At 39.2% G+C, this 18,443-nt stretch overlaps 1 protein-coding gene across 2 annotated transcripts in view; it reads left to right on the top strand.

Moving 5' to 3' along the window:
- Window positions 1-771: 771 nt before the first annotated feature.
- Window positions 772-18,443, top strand: part of mpdz (multiple PDZ domain crumbs cell polarity complex component) — a 54,529-nt gene continuing 36,857 nt past the window's right edge. For both annotated transcript variants that reach the window (XM_088348690.1, XM_088348689.1), the window contains exons 1-10: window positions 772-918; window positions 3,776-3,862; window positions 6,182-6,348; window positions 10,906-11,019; window positions 12,620-12,759; window positions 12,837-12,987; window positions 13,056-13,178; window positions 14,767-14,958; window positions 16,042-16,153; window positions 16,253-16,341. In XM_088348690.1, coding sequence (XP_088204816.1) covers window positions 3,847-3,862; window positions 6,182-6,348; window positions 10,906-11,019; window positions 12,620-12,759; window positions 12,837-12,987; window positions 13,056-13,178; window positions 14,767-14,958; window positions 16,042-16,153; window positions 16,253-16,341 — 1,104 coding nt within the window. In that variant the 5' untranslated portion in view covers window positions 772-918; window positions 3,776-3,846. The remainder of the gene's footprint in view (window positions 919-3,775; window positions 3,863-6,181; window positions 6,349-10,905; window positions 11,020-12,619; window positions 12,760-12,836; window positions 12,988-13,055; window positions 13,179-14,766; window positions 14,959-16,041; window positions 16,154-16,252; window positions 16,342-18,443) is intronic.

Below are 18,443 nucleotides of genomic sequence, written 5' to 3'. Positions count from 1 at the left end.
GGAAGTATAAAATGAGAAAATGAAAAAAGACGGGTTTGTGTTTTTTTTTTAATCAGTATATTACGAACAATAATGTAATGCAGAAAATGAATTAATAATTTGAATAAGAAAATGTATTCTCATCTCTCATCTCATTAGCTGCACCGCTAATCCTCAGTAGGGTCGGAGCCCATCCCAGCAATCATCGGGCAGTGGGCAGGGGACACCCTGAACTGGTTGCCAGCCAATCGAAGGGCACACAGGGACAGACAACTCGCTCATTCACACCTAGGGACAATTTGGACCGGCCAATCCACCTTAAATGCATGTCTTTGGAAATAAAATGTATTATTCTACTTAATTATATTTGCATGTATTTTTTCCTACTACAGTGAACGTCCAAGCTACTTAATTTTTGAACTTTTTTTAATAAAAAACCTCATTCATGTCAAACAACTCAGTATCTCACAACAAAATGTTAATTAACAATGTATATGATATAACGAAACACATGTACAATATAACACGTCAAACTACATAAATAAACACGTTTGAAAAAAAAATATGGTGTAAGATTATTTTGTATTTTGTAAGGGAAAATACGACAGTTTGTAAGGGCATGGAGCCCTGGAGGTTGACAGGTATGCATTTATTCTTGAGACGATTGACAAGTTCGAGTGTGGTCATCCTTTCACAGTCACCTCGCCATCTTTGCAGTAGGCAACTCCCGCCACCAGGGAGCAACCTCGAACCCGGAGACTCAGCCCCTCCGCCCCTTACTGAAGCGCCCGTCCCTTTCCTAGCGGAACCACCTAGGGCAGGATCCATGAACGCTACCGCCTCTTTTATTTGTTTATGAAGCCCAAATCAGTGAGACATTAGCCGCGGGACCAGCCCAACTCGCGTCGAATATAATCTGCCGGGCCAGCGCAACTCCATGTAAGTAGATAATCATTGTTTTGTTGAAAAATGGCGTTTTCGGAAGGCGACTCTCGGGATCCATTGAACGCAACGATCGAGTTCGGAGTGTGGTTTTTACTCCGATCACGTCGAGGACTTGTTTTTGGCGTCTGGGTTTTTGTAGATAAAAGTTAGCCAGGAGTTTAGTTCTCCGGGCAGCCTGTTGCTTTTCTCCCCGCGGATCGGATGAGACTCTGGGCGGGGGAGTGCGGAGGGGGAGGAGTCGAGAAAAGCGGATTGTCTTCGCTTTACTATGGGACACTAAATAACGCTGATTGTTTACATTTGCACACAGTCGGGAACGCATTGTTCTTTTTTTTTCTTTTTATTTATTTTCTTTGCTGGCCGGGACCAGGAAGGGGGCAGAAGATCCCCTAACGTAACGTTACTTCAGCCTACTTGCTGTAGCGAGCTAATGAGTAAACGTCTATGGATCATTGTTAGGTTGTTGTGCCATGGCCGTTACTTTGACATCACGGGTCTTAAAGGGACAGTGTGTATCATTTAGCCCCTCATACTGGCAAAAAACCCTCTACTTTTTAAATGCCAGACATTTCTCTTAAATGTGAAGGTTGGGTGCCAGTCATATTTGGCAATTTTGACAAATTTTTGAAGGCCTAAAGAAAATGTAGTTCCATAGCGGTATAGGCATAACTCATCAAAAGAAAGCTTGAACCCTCATCTCTCATTAGGCGAAAAAGATATGTCTCTAGCTTTTATTTAATGGATAAGAGTTGAATATTGTAAAGTTTTTTGAAAATACTTAATCTATACATGTTTTTTTTTTTTTTTTGGGGGTGGGGGTGATTTTTTTGTTGTTGATTTTTTTGCATCATTGATACCTCCAATGTCTAAACAATGCTTTCCATAAATATTTTTAGCAAGAACACTGAACTTATGGATGAACGATGCATATCCTTTTCAAGAACTTTACAGCGGTCAATGTTTCCGGTGACGTGGTCACAATCTCGGTCAGCTTGGCAATCGCGTTCCTGCAGACATACACAAAACGTCACCCTTCCCTACTGTATTTTTACGTTTTGGCACTCTGGAACAATGCTTCTGATAACGTATTAATACATTATGGCAGTTTATTTATTATATTTTTCCCATCAATACTTTTATTAAATCATTTTAATTTGTCAACTTCCTTTCATTGCTTCTCTGCTGTTGCACTGCTTCCAGATTTATGGTTTCATTAAATGTATTGAATAAAATATCTTTTACATTTTGTCTAGGGAAAATTATTCTAAAAACGTGGTCGTATGTTATGGCATTAAATGAGTTAATGAAGTTCTTATCAATGTCACCTGAGGTCAAAGAGCCTTAACATTTTTCTCCCAATGCGCCTATCTGCTTTTATCAAACTTTTAGCAACTCTGTTTTGGGACGTGAAAAACATTAGCTGGTAAGAAAGGGGGAGAAGTTGGGGAGGCTCCATATTGACTTTATGGTTACCATCGCAGTTTTTTCTTTACGTATTATTATGAAAATGGTAAAAGTAAGGAAATACAGTCCAAACGCCAACCCAAACCCCCACAAAGATTAAACGAATGAGCTGACTGGGCGTGCAAGAGATGGCAGCAGAGAGTACCAGGAATTGAGTCATGGTGTCTGGAATTGAGTATCAAATTCCAGACACCACCTTCAATATAAAATAACTCTGAATTTATTACTTATTGATCTGAAATGATCTGCATCTTATATAGCGCTTTTCAAGTCAATGACTTCCCAAAGTGCTTTACAATGTGCTCCACATTTCCCAATAGCGGCCTTGCTGCCATATAAGGCGCTAACCTGCTTATTGGGGGTATTAGGGGTTCAGTGTCTTACCCAAGGACACTTCGACATGTAACACGGACGAGCCGGGATTCGAACCGGGATCCCTTGATCCCAAGACGAGCGCTCTACCTCCTGAGCTACTGCCGCCCAAGTTGATCACACTACGGTTGCATTGAAACAAATAGTCTTTTTTTTCCTCATATATGTGTATATATATATATATATATATATATATATATATATAAACGATGTGAATTTTTTTGTTTGTTTGTAGGAGCTGCCGTATCGGCAAGAAGGCAGACAATTATGTCAGCAGCTTCTTCGTGAGAAAATAAATGCTAAAAATGTATTCAGCCATGTACAATGACAATGAGTGCTTTACACATACAGTGATACCTCTGTACCTTACCATAATCTGTCTTCGAACACCAAATTGTTCAATTACCAAAACATAATTCCCATATGAAGGAATGGAATTTATTTTTATACGTTCCCCATGTAATCCAAAAGACCAAATATTAATACAACGTGTAACCCAATGTTTATATTTCTTTACTAATTGTTAAAATGTTATACTTTTTATTCTTCATTCAGGCCAGTGGTGTCAAACTCAAATAAACAAAGCCCCCCCCCCCAAAAAGAAAATAAATACTTAAATCAGATGCAAACTGACCGTTCCAATTTTGTGGATGTCGGCAACCGCAATGAGCACTACCTTGACTTGAGGTCGGTTTCCTACTGGAGGGCATTATGGGGTAATTAATTAGCGCTTCAAATTGTCATATCCAATCCTGAGTAGTTTACCAAAAATACACAGCCATTACTGTGATATAACACTGTAATAACTGTGGTAGGGTTGTCGACTGACCGACAAAAGGAGCTCCAAGGAATGTTGGTTTAATAGATAAAAAAAGGCAACTTCAGCCAAAAGAATGAACCTACTCACTCTCTAATGTATGTTTCACAAGCCATAACAGAGCCGTCAACGTCGGACCACACACGGATATTCTTTAACCCGCCCTCATGGCAGCTAACGTTCCCTTTTGCTTTCCAGGCCTCGACGAGCGGATCGAGTGTGAAATTGCTTCTAATGGGGAGAAATCCCGGCCGGCTGGAGCTGTAAAAATGATTGAAACAATGGGTGAGTCGATACTGTTCTTAATGGAAGCCTAATGCACTCAGCGGAGTCGTCGCACGGCAAATGACGGTCCCGAGTGTCGACTCTCATCTATCAAGCGTTACTTGGGCGTGATCGCAAAGTACGGCAATACCTCTGTACTTGGCCATAATCAGTTCGGGATCGGTGTTCGAACCAAATCGTTTGAGTAATGGTGTTCACTTTTATATATACGTTTCTAGGCATTCCAAAATACTGAATGTGCCAATAAATGCGTTCCCTATCAACCTTAAACACCCGAAATATTAATGAAACTTGTACCTAAACATCGATAATTCCTGAAATCTGTACATGATAAGATAAATATAATAAAGATGAAAAATGTACTATTTTCACGCCCATAATGTTCAAGAGCATTCTCCATTTGGGCCCCAGTGCTGTGGAATGCTCTGCCCTTTGAGATTCAATCTGCAACCTCAGTGGAACTGTATGAATCTGGGTTTAAAACACACTTACTGTATATTCTATAGCTTATAAATTGCCTATATTTCATGTTGACAATGTCTGTGTATTGCTTGTTAATGCTTCATCAATTGCAACCAAGTCATCATTTTTATTTTATTTATTTTTTATTTTATATAATACTATTTCCATTATCTGCACCGCTTATCCTCAGTATGGTCGCGAGTTGCTGGAGCCCATCCCAGCTATCTTCGGGCAGTGGGCAGGGGACACTCTGAAATGGTTGCCAGACTCAGGGTACACAGAGACAGACAGCTCACTCGCTCATCTACACCTCGGGACAATTTGGACCGGCCAATTAACTTGCTAAGTTGCAATGGAAAATAAAGGCTCTTTAAAATTTTGGTGGGCATTGTTAAACACATCCTTGACCAATAAAATATTAACTTTCATCTCTTTCAAGACATCTCAAACATCGCACCCCACATTTAACTTCAATACGATATAAATTATATAATATTAATGAATTAGTTATTTTTTTTCTACTTTGTTATGAAGTAAATGATGAAAACTAATTCAACTTAAATGAATGAAATCATAGGCTGTAACTCGCAAACAAGCATCGCACTACTTTTTTAATATCTAATTCAATAATGAATTGTCGTAAAGTACATTAACCCTCTTTATACCATGGGGGCGCCGGCACCCCTGTTTTGCAAGCGCCATTTAAATTACTGTAACTCCGCGACCATTGGGCTCACAAGAAAATTCAAACGGTTACGGAAGAAGAGAAGATGGGCTTTGTGGCGTTATAAAAAATTCAATCAACGTAGATCTCCAAAACACCCACAAATCGTCAGCAACCTCCCACAACAGTATCTCACTGGCATCCATATGTGGCAACAGACCTAACACCGGCAAGAAATTACAAAGACGGGACATAATGACTAATGCATTTTCAAAAGCATGTTCTGTTATATTTAACCCCCAAAACATTTGTATCCTTTGAACATTACTCTTTTTACTTTTATTGTCAAAAGTCAAGTCAAGTCATGTTTATTTGTATAGCCCATAATCACAAGGAGTCTCAAAGGGCTGCACAATTGATTTTACTTGAGGAAACACCGGAAAGTTTTGCCTTGGTTGATGCAAGGACTCTTGGTCGAGTTTTCTCCCAAGTCAATCCAACAACAGGGCAATGAATTGGGTTGCTGATGGGTCATGTATGATATGGGTCTCTGTCTCCAAGAATTACTTCACTGTTTACCACACAGACCCATAAAATGCCTGGTCATGGTGGAAAATAGTTGACAATGTATGGACAATTGTGAGAGCAAGACTAAAAACCTTTTTTTTGTACTTTGAATTTTTATAACAGTTAATTTTTTCAGTTTGTGTTGTCTTACAATGTGTTCATGTTGAGTTCCAGTCTCTAATTCATTATAATCCTGAAAAATTGAGCGCCGCTTTGTTTTGTTTTTCATTTTCAACTGTTATTACATTGTCTTAGCACATGTTTTTGGTAGATAAACAGGGACAAAATTAACATGATTTTGAAGTAAAAGTCAAATTTATTGTCAATTATGCAGCATAAACAGAGACAAGTGGACAGTACGACACAGAATCAGTGCAGAGTGCGGACACATTAATCATAAAGTGCATATGGTACCTTTGTAAACAAAAGGGACTCCTTCATGGCCAAAATAACAAAATCAAATCCAGGCAGCCTATATGATACTTGGGTAATAATTGGTTAAGTACTCCTATACATGATTGTGTTTTACACAAAAATTATGGTAATTAAAATTCGAACAAAGAATAATTACTCTGCTGCTTCTCCTATCTTTCCCGTACCCGACATACGTGACTGGCATTTCTCAGACACGCAGCGTGCCTTGCTGGCGGTGGAGCGGCTCCAGGCCAAGTTGAAGGAGCGAGGGGAAGTGCCCACCGAGGAAAAACTCAGCCTCCTCAAGTCGGTTCTCCAGAGCCCCCTCTTCCACCAGATCTTGGCCTTGCAAAAAACTGTGCAGCAGCTCAAAGACCAGGTGAGCTCAAATCCAGGCCACAAATAATTATGCTGTTACCACATGTAATGCCAAACATGAAAATCCTGTTTGCCAATTATTTGCGAATAAATGTGTGTTGAAAAGATTCCTTGTCATCCAAGATGAAATATGTAGGGTAGGTTAGTAATGTAGGCTAAATGATGAAGCATAATACTAAAAAACAAAGGTAAAAATGTGGAGTTGAGACTATTTTACTGATGTTGCCCACCAGAGGGCAATCAAAGACCACTCTGTGTCTTCCAAAGGCAGAACAATTACCGAAAACTTTGCATTTCCAATTGTGTCCACCTTATTTTCTGTTGTATAAAGTGCACCGGATAAGGCGCATGTACAAATCTCTGGTCAATATAGTCCTTTATTTGACTTACAGTATCTTAGTTTTTTTTTGCGAGGCAATCTTGAACAGATCTTTGATATTTATATAGAATAACCCGTTTTACCTCATGAGCAGATAAATTGTGTACAAAAAGAAAAAAAAATAGTAGTGTGCTGCTAAATACTGATATGGATGAATGTTAAAGTTACTCTGCTGATCACTGTAAGAAAGCAGAGTTGCTGAAAAATGGCAAGCTTTTTATTTCCAAAACAAAAATGGGCAATTTCCTGCAGCAAAGCGCTCTTAAGGGGGAAGTATGCGAGAAATGCAGGGGGAGGCGAGAGGGTGGGCCGGTTGAGAGCGTAAATTCTTTTAAAGTCGCGCTTGGTAACGGTCCGTCAGGGCCTCGGTCAGCCCGTGTTGCTATGACAACAGCAAAAAACCTGAGACCGCGATGGTTTGTGTGAAGTGGGGCGGAAACAATTTTTTAATTGTGCAAGGGCCAGACTGGAACTTTAATCCTCTTAGTTAGCCAGCACGTGCATGCTAGCAGCTACGCTAACGTCAACCAGGCCCAAGAGGAATTTTAGAGTCTGGTTGTCATGGAAACTGCACTCAAATGACTTTAAAGAAGGGTTGGCTACTATTTAGTCGTGGGCCGCATTGGGTTAAAAATGTGTCCAAGGAGCCAACTAGAGACCTATTCATTCTTTTACTTTTATGAATAATTATATACAGTATACAGACATCTACATGTTATACTGTATGTCTTTATAAATATTTTTCTAAATAGATGAGTTTCATCAAGCTGGTTTTAAAACACTCACAATTAGAATAATCTATTAGGTCTCTGTTTTAAGTGTGATATTTAGGTTTGTAGTATTACTTGTCTTTTTTAATTGTTGGAGCATTTTTGCTGTCTGGCTCTTGTAGACTGGGAGGTCGGTGGTTCGCGCCCCGGCCGAGTCATTCCTAAGACTTAAAAAGTGGTCGGCGGCGCCCTCTGTTGGCTGCGGCTGCATCGGCTCGCTACAACGGGTCAGGTGCAATCGACATTTCGTTCTGTGTACATTGTTACACAGAATGACAATACAAGGAAATTATTATTATTATTATTATTAGTATTTTTGTAGTATTCATGTAATTGTATTTTTGTAGTATTTTTGACGTAGTTTTGTATGAATTGTGTGGTATAATTTTTGTAGTATATCGTTAGTATTTCTGCAGTATTACTGGAGTTGTATTTTGTAGAATTTCTGTTGTAATATTTCTGAGGTACTATTTTTGTCTGACAGAAATACTGCAGTGCTATTTTTGTAGTATTTCTGTATAAGTATTTTGCAAGTATTTACATAGTAGTATTTCCGTAGTATTTTGTAGTATTTCTGTTGCAATGTTTTTAGTATTTCTTTAGAATTCTTTAATATGTATTACATCAGTTGTATTTTTTGTACTATTTGTGTACAGTAGTATTATTTTTGTATTTTTATCTTTTCAAAATGAAATCAAAATAATTCAATTAATTCCATGGAGGTATTTTTGAAGTGTCTTCCATAGTCATATTTTTGAGTATTTCTGTTGATTTTTTTTATAGTTTTCCTATATGACTATTTGTGTAGAATTTCTGTATCGTTTTATCATAGTATTACAGTATTGTTATTTTTGTAGTATTTCTGTGGAGGTATTTTTGAAAGAATTTCCTTAGCAGTTTATATAGAATATTTCTGTAATATTTCTGTGGTAATATTTAAAACTAAACTAGTTTAATTTTTGTCGTGTTTCTGATGAAATATTTCTACAGTAGTAATTATATTATTACTGTAGACGTATTGTTGTCCTATTTCTAAAGTATTTTTTCTTTTCCCAATGAAAGCCAAATACTACATTAGATCCCTATTTTTAAGTACTAAATTTGATGTTTCGTTTTTGTCGTCATTTTGTAGTAATTTTTTTCTATGTCTGAAGTAATATTTTTTTGCAAACACACAAAGGGACAATAAGGACAAAGTTGGCACCCCCCAAAAATTGTCAGCTAATAGGACTTAATATACTATTATATGTATTCAAGTCAAGTCAAGTCATTTATTTTTGTATAGCCCTAAATCACGAAGAGTCTCAAAGGGCTTCACAGATTGTTACACTATATTACACAGACTATTGTCAACCGACAAGAGGAGTAGGTTATTCGTATGCAATAGAGTAGAGGTGAGTTTTAAGTTTAGATTTAAACATTTCCACTGAGGTTGCAGATCGGATCTCAGGGGGAAGAGCATTCCACAGCACCGGTGCCCGGATGGAGAACGCTCTCGAACCAGCAGAAGACTTCTTTGCTCTCGGGATCACCAGAAGACCGGCACTCTCAGATCGCAGGCTTCGGACCGGGACATAGCGGCAGATCAGATCTGAAAGATAAGAGGGAGCAAGTCCATGTATGATTTTGTACAGTACTAAGAGAACTTTGAAGTCACATCTTTGGCTAACTGGGAGCCAATGCAGGTTAGCCAAAATCGGTGTTATGTGATCGTACTTTTTTGTCCTAGTTAAAAGCCTCGCTGCGGCATTTTGTACTAGCTGAAGAGACTTGATTCTGGACTTCGGGAGACCGGAAAGTAGTGCATTACAGTAGTCGAGACGGGAGGTAACAAATGCATGAATTATTGTTTCCGCATCAGACTGAGACAGTATTGAACGGATTTTAGCAATGTTGCGAAGATGGAAGAAGGCAGTTCTAGTAATTTGCTTTACATGCATCTCAAATGATAGATCAGGGTCAAATATGACACCTAAATTTTTAACTGAGTCACTCTGTGTGATGTGACATTTGTCAAGGTTCACAGCAGTTTTTGAGAAGAAGTCACGGCATTTAGAAGGACCAATGACTAACATTTCGGTCTTTTCAGGGTTAAGACGCAAGAAATTGAGTGACATCCACTCTTTTATCTCAGTGAGACAGGCCTCCAAATTTCCACAGTTTAGTGTGGAAGATTCCTCCAACGGAAGATATAGTTGAGTGTCGTCTGCGTAGCAGTGGAAGCTGATATTGTACTTGCGGATAATATCACCTAATGGAAGCATGTAAATGTTGAAAAGTAGGGGGCCGAGCACAGAACCCTGCGGAACACCGCAGGTAACATTAAAGGGCTCAGATGTCGTTTCACCATATTTCACACAGTGCGTCCTATCTGAGAGGTAGGATCTGAACCACGAGAGGACGGTTCCTGAGAGACCAATCCATTTTTCCAACCGTTCTAGTAGGATATTGTGGCGCACTGTGTCAAAAGCAGCACTAAGATCCAGCAGCAGCAAAAGTGATGAAGCGCCAGAATCCATTGACATTAGGAGATCATTTGTTACCTTGATCAGCGCTGTCTCAGTAGAGTGGTTAGCCCTGAATCCTGATTGCATCGATTGTCATTATGTTTTGACCATTTTTGTTTACGGGCCAGATGAATAAGCCTGACGGGCCCCATGTGGCCCCCCGGGCCATAGTTTGTCCACCCGTGTCTTAAAGGGGCATTGTGTATTATCTAGTGTCTCTTAGTGATGAATAAGTTGAATCTTTACAAAAACAGTATATGTTTGAATGATAAGCAAAATACATAAACTATCATAAATGCTCATAGGTCAATTTTTAAAAAAAATATTTCACAAGTAGGAGCAGACGAAATTGTCTTCCATCTTGCTTCCAAGGGTACTTCCAAAAACCTTTTGAAAAATGGTACGTTTTTGTTCACTTTGTCTTTGTAGTTTGTATTCTTTGTTTTGCTTCATAGCACTCGTTTCGCTGGCACTACACAATAGATTGAATAAAGAGGGCTTTGGGTTTTGTTGAATCGCTGAATCTTTTCCTCTCCCCATTTCCAATGTAAATAAATTGCATCGTTGTATTTATTCTTGACTTAAAAGAGGCTCCCCTAAGGAGGGCCATAAATATTTTTATGTACTGCACCGCTTTGTCTTAGTTCATCTGTCACGGCGGTAATTAAAAGGAAAGCGCACTGAAGCATCCAGATGGCCCTCGACAATAATAGAAATATTATATTTGGAGCCATTGTAGGAAAAGCAGCCTTTGTGTTCTGATGAATTAGGTGGCTTTTGATGGGGCTAATCACGGGGGATAACGAGCTTCGGGAACTGGAATATTGGACTGAAAGATCGTCACACTTCACCAAGTATGGCGCGGTTCAAATTAGGATTGTGTGTGTTTTTTTTTCTAACAGGGAGGCGATGACGGCGTCACAGAAGCGCAACACAACGGCAGCCATGTGGTATCCTCGGACATTAACGGCAGTAAAATGGATCAAATGGATCAGATTATTCAAAATATGGCACAGGTACACATGACTGTGACAATTGTATGTTTCTCAGATAAGTTTAACCGCTCCAAATATATGTGTGTTTTCAATTTACGAAGCACTCGACATTTAAACTTTTCGATGGTCATGCTTCGTCCACCATTTTGTATTCATCGCATATTTTTAACATCTATAAATAAGCATTTTTTACTTTGTCAGAAGCTTGCCTTATCTTATTCCATGTTGCGAATAGTGCTTATTATTCTGCTTATTATTCTATTTTTTTTCTCTTTTGTTCTTTGTCTTCTACGCTGAAATCAAGCATTATTTTACACTTGGTCTGAAGCTAGCGTCATCTTCTTTGGTGAAAAAAATGTTTTCCATACTGATAAAAGTATACTTCTTTTTCTGATAACAACGATAGCTTTCTTTTTTTGCTAGAGGTTTATGCTACTCTGAAAAAAATGCTTCTCGTAAGCTTCTTAAAGAAAACAGAAGATGAAAACCAGCAAAATGTTGTCAGTAGTTACGGTCAGCAGAGTCCAACCTGTAAAATATGCCTTTTTTACATTTTACATTACACTTCTTTTTTTCTGGATGCTGGAAAGTGTGCTTTCTTTTTTGTCGCAAGCTAGTTTGTTCCTTTACTCATCTGCTGAAAACAAGCCACATTTTTTACTTTGCTAGAAACTACCTTGTTCTTTTTTCTCCCCGCTGAAAACAATCATCATTTTACACTTTGTCTGAAGTTAGCGCGATCTTTTATCTATTTCATTTTGCTGTACACAACCATCACTTTTTTTTTATTCTTTATTTTTTTTGCCATAACCTACTTTGTTCTTCTACCCTGTAAGAAAGCTCTACCCTTTTCTTGAAGTTACCTTCTTTTTCCGAGATAAAAACAAGCAAAATGTTCTACTTTGGCAAAAGCTAGTGTCACATTCCACAGTGCAAGATAGGCCTCTTCTTTTTATACTGAAAAAAAGTATCTTTTTCACTCTATGCTAAAAAAATGTGTTCTTTTCACAGGAAGCTAGCTTTTGGTCTAGACTGTAAACAATCTTTGTGTTGCACTTTAAATAAGCTAACAAGTTGTTTAATGTTAAAATCAAGCTTTTTTTTTTCACTTAGTCTTAGTCCACGCTGCAAAAAGTTCTTCCAATTAACTCTGAAAAATAAAGTTCTTCTTACTCTACACCGAAAAAGGTGCCTTTTGTTCTTAAGCTTAAAACAAGCATAATTTTACACTTTCTCTAAAGGTAGTAAGATCTTCTATTCTGAAAAGTGTATTTTTTTCGTTGAAAACAAGATTCTACTTTGAATTGTTGTAAACAACCTTCATTTTGTTTTTATTAGAAGCTAGTTTGTTATTTTTCTTCTACAGTGAAACAATGTTTATGTTGTACGTTGTTGGAAGCTCGCTTCTTCTAACATGAAAACAAGCAAAATTGTGTACTCGGTCATCACCCACACTGCAAAATGAGCCTCTTATTCTACACTGAAAAAGTGTTGTCCTATTATTATTTATTTAAAAATGTGTTTTCTTATTTTACCCTTGAATACTTGCATTACTTTACAATTTGTCTGAATTTCCTGTAGCTAAACTTTTGATAGTGATGCTAAACATTTATCGTGGCAGGGACGCTACGTGGCACATGTGGATCTTCAGAAGCCAGTGTCGGGCGGGCTGGGATTCAGTGTGGTGGGCCTGAAAAGCGAAAATCGTGGCGAGCTGGGCATCTTCATACAAGAGATCCAAATGGGAAGTGTCGCTCAAAGGTACGCCAATGCTTACCAATCGGTCTGAAAGAAATCATGTATTCTGCCGTGAGTTTGATTCTTCCCCCACACCGTAGCGACGGAAAGCTAAAGGAAGCCGACCAGATTTTGGCCATCAACGGGCAGCCCCTGGATCAGACGGTCACCCACCAGCAAGCTATTGGCATCCTGCAGAGGGCGTCAGAGAGGGTCCGGCTCACTGTGGCGCGGGGGCCTATACCGCAGCTGGTAAGCGCCTCCTTGTACCAGTTAGCAACGACAGGGCAAGCTGACATTTTTGTAATCTCAAATCCTAGTGGCAGCATGTGGAGACAATCGAACTGGTCAATGATGGCACTGGCCTAGGTTTTGGCATCGTCGGGGGGAAGACGACTGGGGTTATTGTCAAAACAATCCTACCTGGAGGGATCGCCGACCAGGTGAGTTAGTTTGATTCAAATTATGAGTTCTTTCTTAAAGTTTAAAAAATCCAGTACTGTTCAAGGTCGTGTCTGTAACTTCAAAATATTGTACTGCCTGATGTCATCTTCTGGCTAAAATTATTGCAGCTCCTTTTGTTGCCTGTGCGAATATGTGAAATTTGTAGATGCGCTCAAATAAACTTTATTTTTCTTTTCTGTTGTTGGGGTTGGCATTCCGTCTGTATTCTAAAAACACTCATTTTCCTACTTTCACCATTTTCATCGTAGAATAAACAAAACCTACCAGCACGCTCATGAAATCGATCTTCCCCTCCCTGTCCCCCCGCCTCGATTCCCCTGGCGAATGCACTCCGTGGCCAGAGAACCAATGGTGAAAGTAAGATTAATGTGTATAAAGGCGCTGTAAAATAAATAAATAAAGGCTCTTTGAACTCAGTTGGGCATTGTAACACATACGTAATAGAGAGAATAGTATTAATAGTTTTAACTTTTGAAGGACACCTCAAACTACACACCCTACCGTTAGAGTGGTGCCTCAGCTGTTAGAGGTTGAGGTATGTATTTACTTGTCCCATAAGAAGTAATGGTGAACTCATTAATTCGTACTGGCCCTTAAGAAAAGTTAACTTTTTTCAATTAAATGTTAATCTAACCAACAATTTAGTCCTAAACATTTCAGATGTGTATAATACTGATATGTAATTCGTATTGAAAATAATAATAAATCCTTAATATACTTAAATCCTTTGCTACGTCATGACCTCGGTGTCTGGCAGGGTGGATAATATTCCGCAACTGGCAAAGCTCACATTTCTCAGGCGTAGAGGTTATTTTAATGTTATTTCTGCTTAAAATGAAGTGCACTTATGCGCCCGTGATAAACTATCCCCAACCTTATATTGCTGTGAGCACACTTTCGTCGTGCCTGGCGGCTCTTTTAATGGTGTCATTTCCTCAGATGAACTACACCCGAGTAGCCGCAGTTCTTTATACACCATCCCACATTGCTGCGACTGGGGACCGGCAGAGCACTTTTCTGCCAGGCTCTTTTTGCCGTTGTTTCCCCCCTAAAATGAAATGCACTGATTCTGTGTCGTCTGTGCATTATCCCCAATCTCATATTACTGTGAGCGGGGACTTGGTGAGCACACTTTTGTCTGGCCTGCCAATTTTTTTTCTGTTATTTCCTGCTATAGTGAATTGCACTTGTGTGGCCCGATCCATTATTCCCGATTGCAAATTGCTGCGAACAGGGACATTCAGACTGCTTTGTAGTTGGGCCTCGCGGCTCTATTTTGGCATTATTTGATTTTAAAATGAACTGCACCCCCCGCAACCCTACTGAGGATAAGCGGTGCAGCTAATGAGATGAGATAAGATGAACTGCACCCTTGCAGCCGTGATCCATTATCCAACTGCGAGCAGGAGCGCATGTTTAAAATTTCCAGTTTTCCGTATACCGCCCGTGCTCATTAACAGCGACAAATGAGGGATTTCAGTATTTTATTCTTTTGATCTTGTAAATCTCCAAATGTTGGCCACTGACAGCAATTTTCTCATCTTACTTTTCTCTTTGTCTCGGAAGGACGGCCGTCTAAGAAGCGGCGACCACATCCTACGCATCGGTGACACTGACCTGTACGGCATGGGCAGCGAGCAGGTGGCGCAGGTTCTGCGCCAGTGCGGAAATCGGGTCAAGCTTGTCATCACCCGGGGGCACGTGGACGAGAACCCATCCGTCTCCACGTCCACGCCAGCGCCGCCTTCACAGGACAAGGTAGGTGTGCTAGGGAAGAAGTCACCAGTATCGTGTTGACAACAGCGTCACATTTTTTGTAGGGCTAGCTTGTCAAACCTAATCCAGGGCGTTCGATAATTCTGTCAGGCTCACCATGAATTTCTGAGTATGACAAAGAAAAAAGCGATTCTCTTGGTCATTTCTACCAAAAGTTATCTTTTAAATAAATGCGTACCAAATGCTCTCTTTGGCCGCGAGAGGACAGCAAATGACTTACTTTCAGCTTTAGTAAGCGCAGGCTAGTAGTTTGATCTGACGTAGTTGAAAGGTGGGATGCGTCATTAAAAAGTTGAAAGTAGAATATTTTCTCTATTCAGTAAATATTAACAATGCCCAACTGAGTTCAAAGAGCCCTCAGTTTTATTTTCAATCGCGCCTATCTGCTTTTATCTAACCTTTATTTGATATATTAGCGGCGGAAAACATTAGGTACAAGGAATGGGGCCTGCGGGGATTGCTGGTGATTGACGTCATGCTCGATAACGCAGTTTTCTTTTTTCAATATAGCATGAAAATTGTCCAAACCCCAACAAAGATAAAAAAAACAATAGCGCTCTAAGAAATGCATGTACTTAATTGCGCATCACAAACGAGCTGACCAAGGGTGAAATTATGACTTTAAGCCAGGAGATGGCGGCAGAAAATTTCAGATCCCGTACAGCTCCTGTAATCTTATTGCCCATGCAGTGTTAAAGCTTTTATTTTGTATTTTCTACTTTTTTCAAACCAGTACGACAATTAAATGAAAATTATATATTTTTCATGGCTGCTGCTTGAGTTTGTATTGCGAGATAAGTTGGTTCAGGTGTAAAACTGTATTCACTAAATTGCTAAAATAAATAAGGTAACGCATTCAGTGCCAAACCTGAACATCATTTGTTGCTCAATTTTAAACGTGTTATTCTCATAGAACATCCTTGTCATTCTGATTATAATATCTAAGGGTAGGCTACTCAAGCAAAAAAATGAAAAACATTTTTTTTTGTACTTATTCGGCCCGCCTGATAAAGAAAGTCTGGATCCGGCCCCAGAGCTAAACTGACTTTGACATCCCTGTCGTAGGGCGATGAAAAGGAAGAAAAGGAAGACGACGGGATGTTTGATGTGACCCTCATCAAGAATGCACAGGGGCTGGGAATCACTATCGCCGGTTACGTTGGGGATAAAAATTCAGGTGAGGTGGGCATCGTCCCCCTTTTCTTTTTTTTGCTTTGAATATATGACAGTATAAACAATAGCTAACCCTATTCTAATCGCCATTTTGTTTATTTAGAACCATCTGGGATATTTGTCAAAAGCATCACAAAAGACAGCGCTGTGGATCAAGATGGTCGTATTCATGTGGGGGATCAGATTGTGGCGGTAAGTGGCAAGATGAGGTTAGGGATGGGCGAGAACCCATACCAGGGGTCAGAATCATTTCCTACAATACCAGCTTTTTCAAGGTACCGGTAGTCAGCATGGTACATAGTTGGCATTTTGCCATACTAAGGAAAAATATTGTATCTGGATTGAAAGATTTTCTTCTCAAAATATTATCTTAAGATGGCAGCCATCTTACTCATAGTATCTGTATGCAGTACTGCTCGTTATGTTTTGGTCAGAAAAAAAAGGTACAGAAAATCCCTATTTCCAATTAAAATTGGATAAAACACATACAATCGTTTCTTCTGCACAGGAAAGACAATTTCATATACTATTGGTATCTGTACATGGTATGCGTATTGTTGAGTAAACCGCTCAGCCAATCAAACTGCACTAAATGCTTTGCTAGAGCTTGTGGGTAAAAAAATTGTTTTGGGTTAAAATTGTATTCTGTGGCTTTTCATCATAAGGTATCTCAACAATTAATATAAATTGTCAATGAGCTTGTATGCAAAGTATTATTTCGTGACTTACAGACAAAACGATGTCCGTTGGTATGACACCCAGATTGTAAACTGTGGTTTGAATTATGGCCTATATATACTGATCCATACCCTCTTCAAAGTCAGTATTGTCTTGGCTTTTCATGTGTGTCTATTGACTCCAGCTGTAACTGTATGACAAATTTTTATGCCCCTTTGACTTTACCTCGGAGCTATATGTACTCATTAAAAGAGCCATATATGACCTCCGATCTATAGGTTCCTGACCCCAGATCTAAACAATGGACCGAGGATTGATATTTTCTTAGTTTAATTATTGGTGCTTTGACAAAATCATTTTATCTACTACCGTAAATTTCCGATTATAAGGCGGACCTGATTGCACGCCGCACCCAGTACATTTGTAAAGGAAAAAAACATTTTGTACCACCTTGAATTATGAGATATTTACATAAAATATTTACATACACAGAAAGGGTTTTAATGATATACAATACCTTAACATTCCGCGGGTGGGCCACCGGATTTTATATGAACAAACACGTGTCCGCACGATGTCACCAGTCACTGAAATATGTCATGATACATATCAATGGGAAGCTTAAACCCTTGAGATTCAAGATATAATGACCATTTCAAAATCATCAGAGAAACATCGATATCAGCCTGAAGCAAAAAAACTGTAAACTATAAATCCGGCATCACTCCCCAGTACGCACCCTGCCGTCTTCATCTTCTTTGAATGTCCGCAAAAATGGCTTTGTTATAACAAGAACAATCCGTAGAATCCAACCGTGTAAATTTTTTTTTATTCCCAAACACATGATAATGTCCACTCCGCTACAAGCACCCCTAGGGCATCATGTTAATCTGTTAATAAACAACGGGGTAGACTGCTGGAAGTGTGAATTTCCCTACGGGGATGAATAAAGTATCTATCTATCTATCTATCTATCTATCTATCTATCTATCTATTATTTCCCTCTACAAAAAACATACTTAAAATTATTCCCAATATGGTAGTTAGCCCTCGCCTTTCGATTGACACCTTTTCTATGATGAGGGTCTGTTCATGGTAATTTCATCATGCTCAAAGCGGGCGAAGTGGAATTAAACTTGGTTCTTACTCGACACCTATATTCCACGTGTCCTACTCTCACCTTTACTGCACGGGCACCACTAAATTAGCCGCGTCCTTGCATAAGCCGCAGGCTTGGGAAAAAAAGTTTTGGCTTATAGTCCAAATTTTACGGTAAATCACGTGTTGGGGATTCTTGAACGCCCCCCACATAGCACCACTGACTGAAAACATTAATTATCATCATTACCACTCGTTGTACAGGAACTCTTTTAGGTGAGCTTTCCACTGGGAACAATTACTATAGTCACTCTGTAGACTTTCTTAATTTCCAGGAATTAACAATTCGTGGCACATTTTTTCTGTGGTAATAAAAGATTAAACACGATGAGCTATCGCTTTCCTAATGACTATTCATTAAATGTTAGTTTCAACTCAATATAAGTGCAGTGATACATGGGTACCTGATTATAATCTACTCAGAATCTGTGTTTAACCACCTATTTGTTCCAGTATGT

This window comes from Urocampus carinirostris, chromosome 11 (assembly GCF_059441175.1).
Source record: "Urocampus carinirostris isolate Australia breed hairy pipefish chromosome 11, RoL_Ucar_1.0, whole genome shotgun sequence".
Lineage (NCBI taxonomy): Eukaryota > Metazoa > Chordata > Actinopteri > Syngnathiformes > Syngnathidae > Urocampus > Urocampus carinirostris.
The sequence above is the reverse complement of the archived record's forward strand: the minus strand, read 5'-3'. Positions and strand labels throughout refer to the sequence as shown.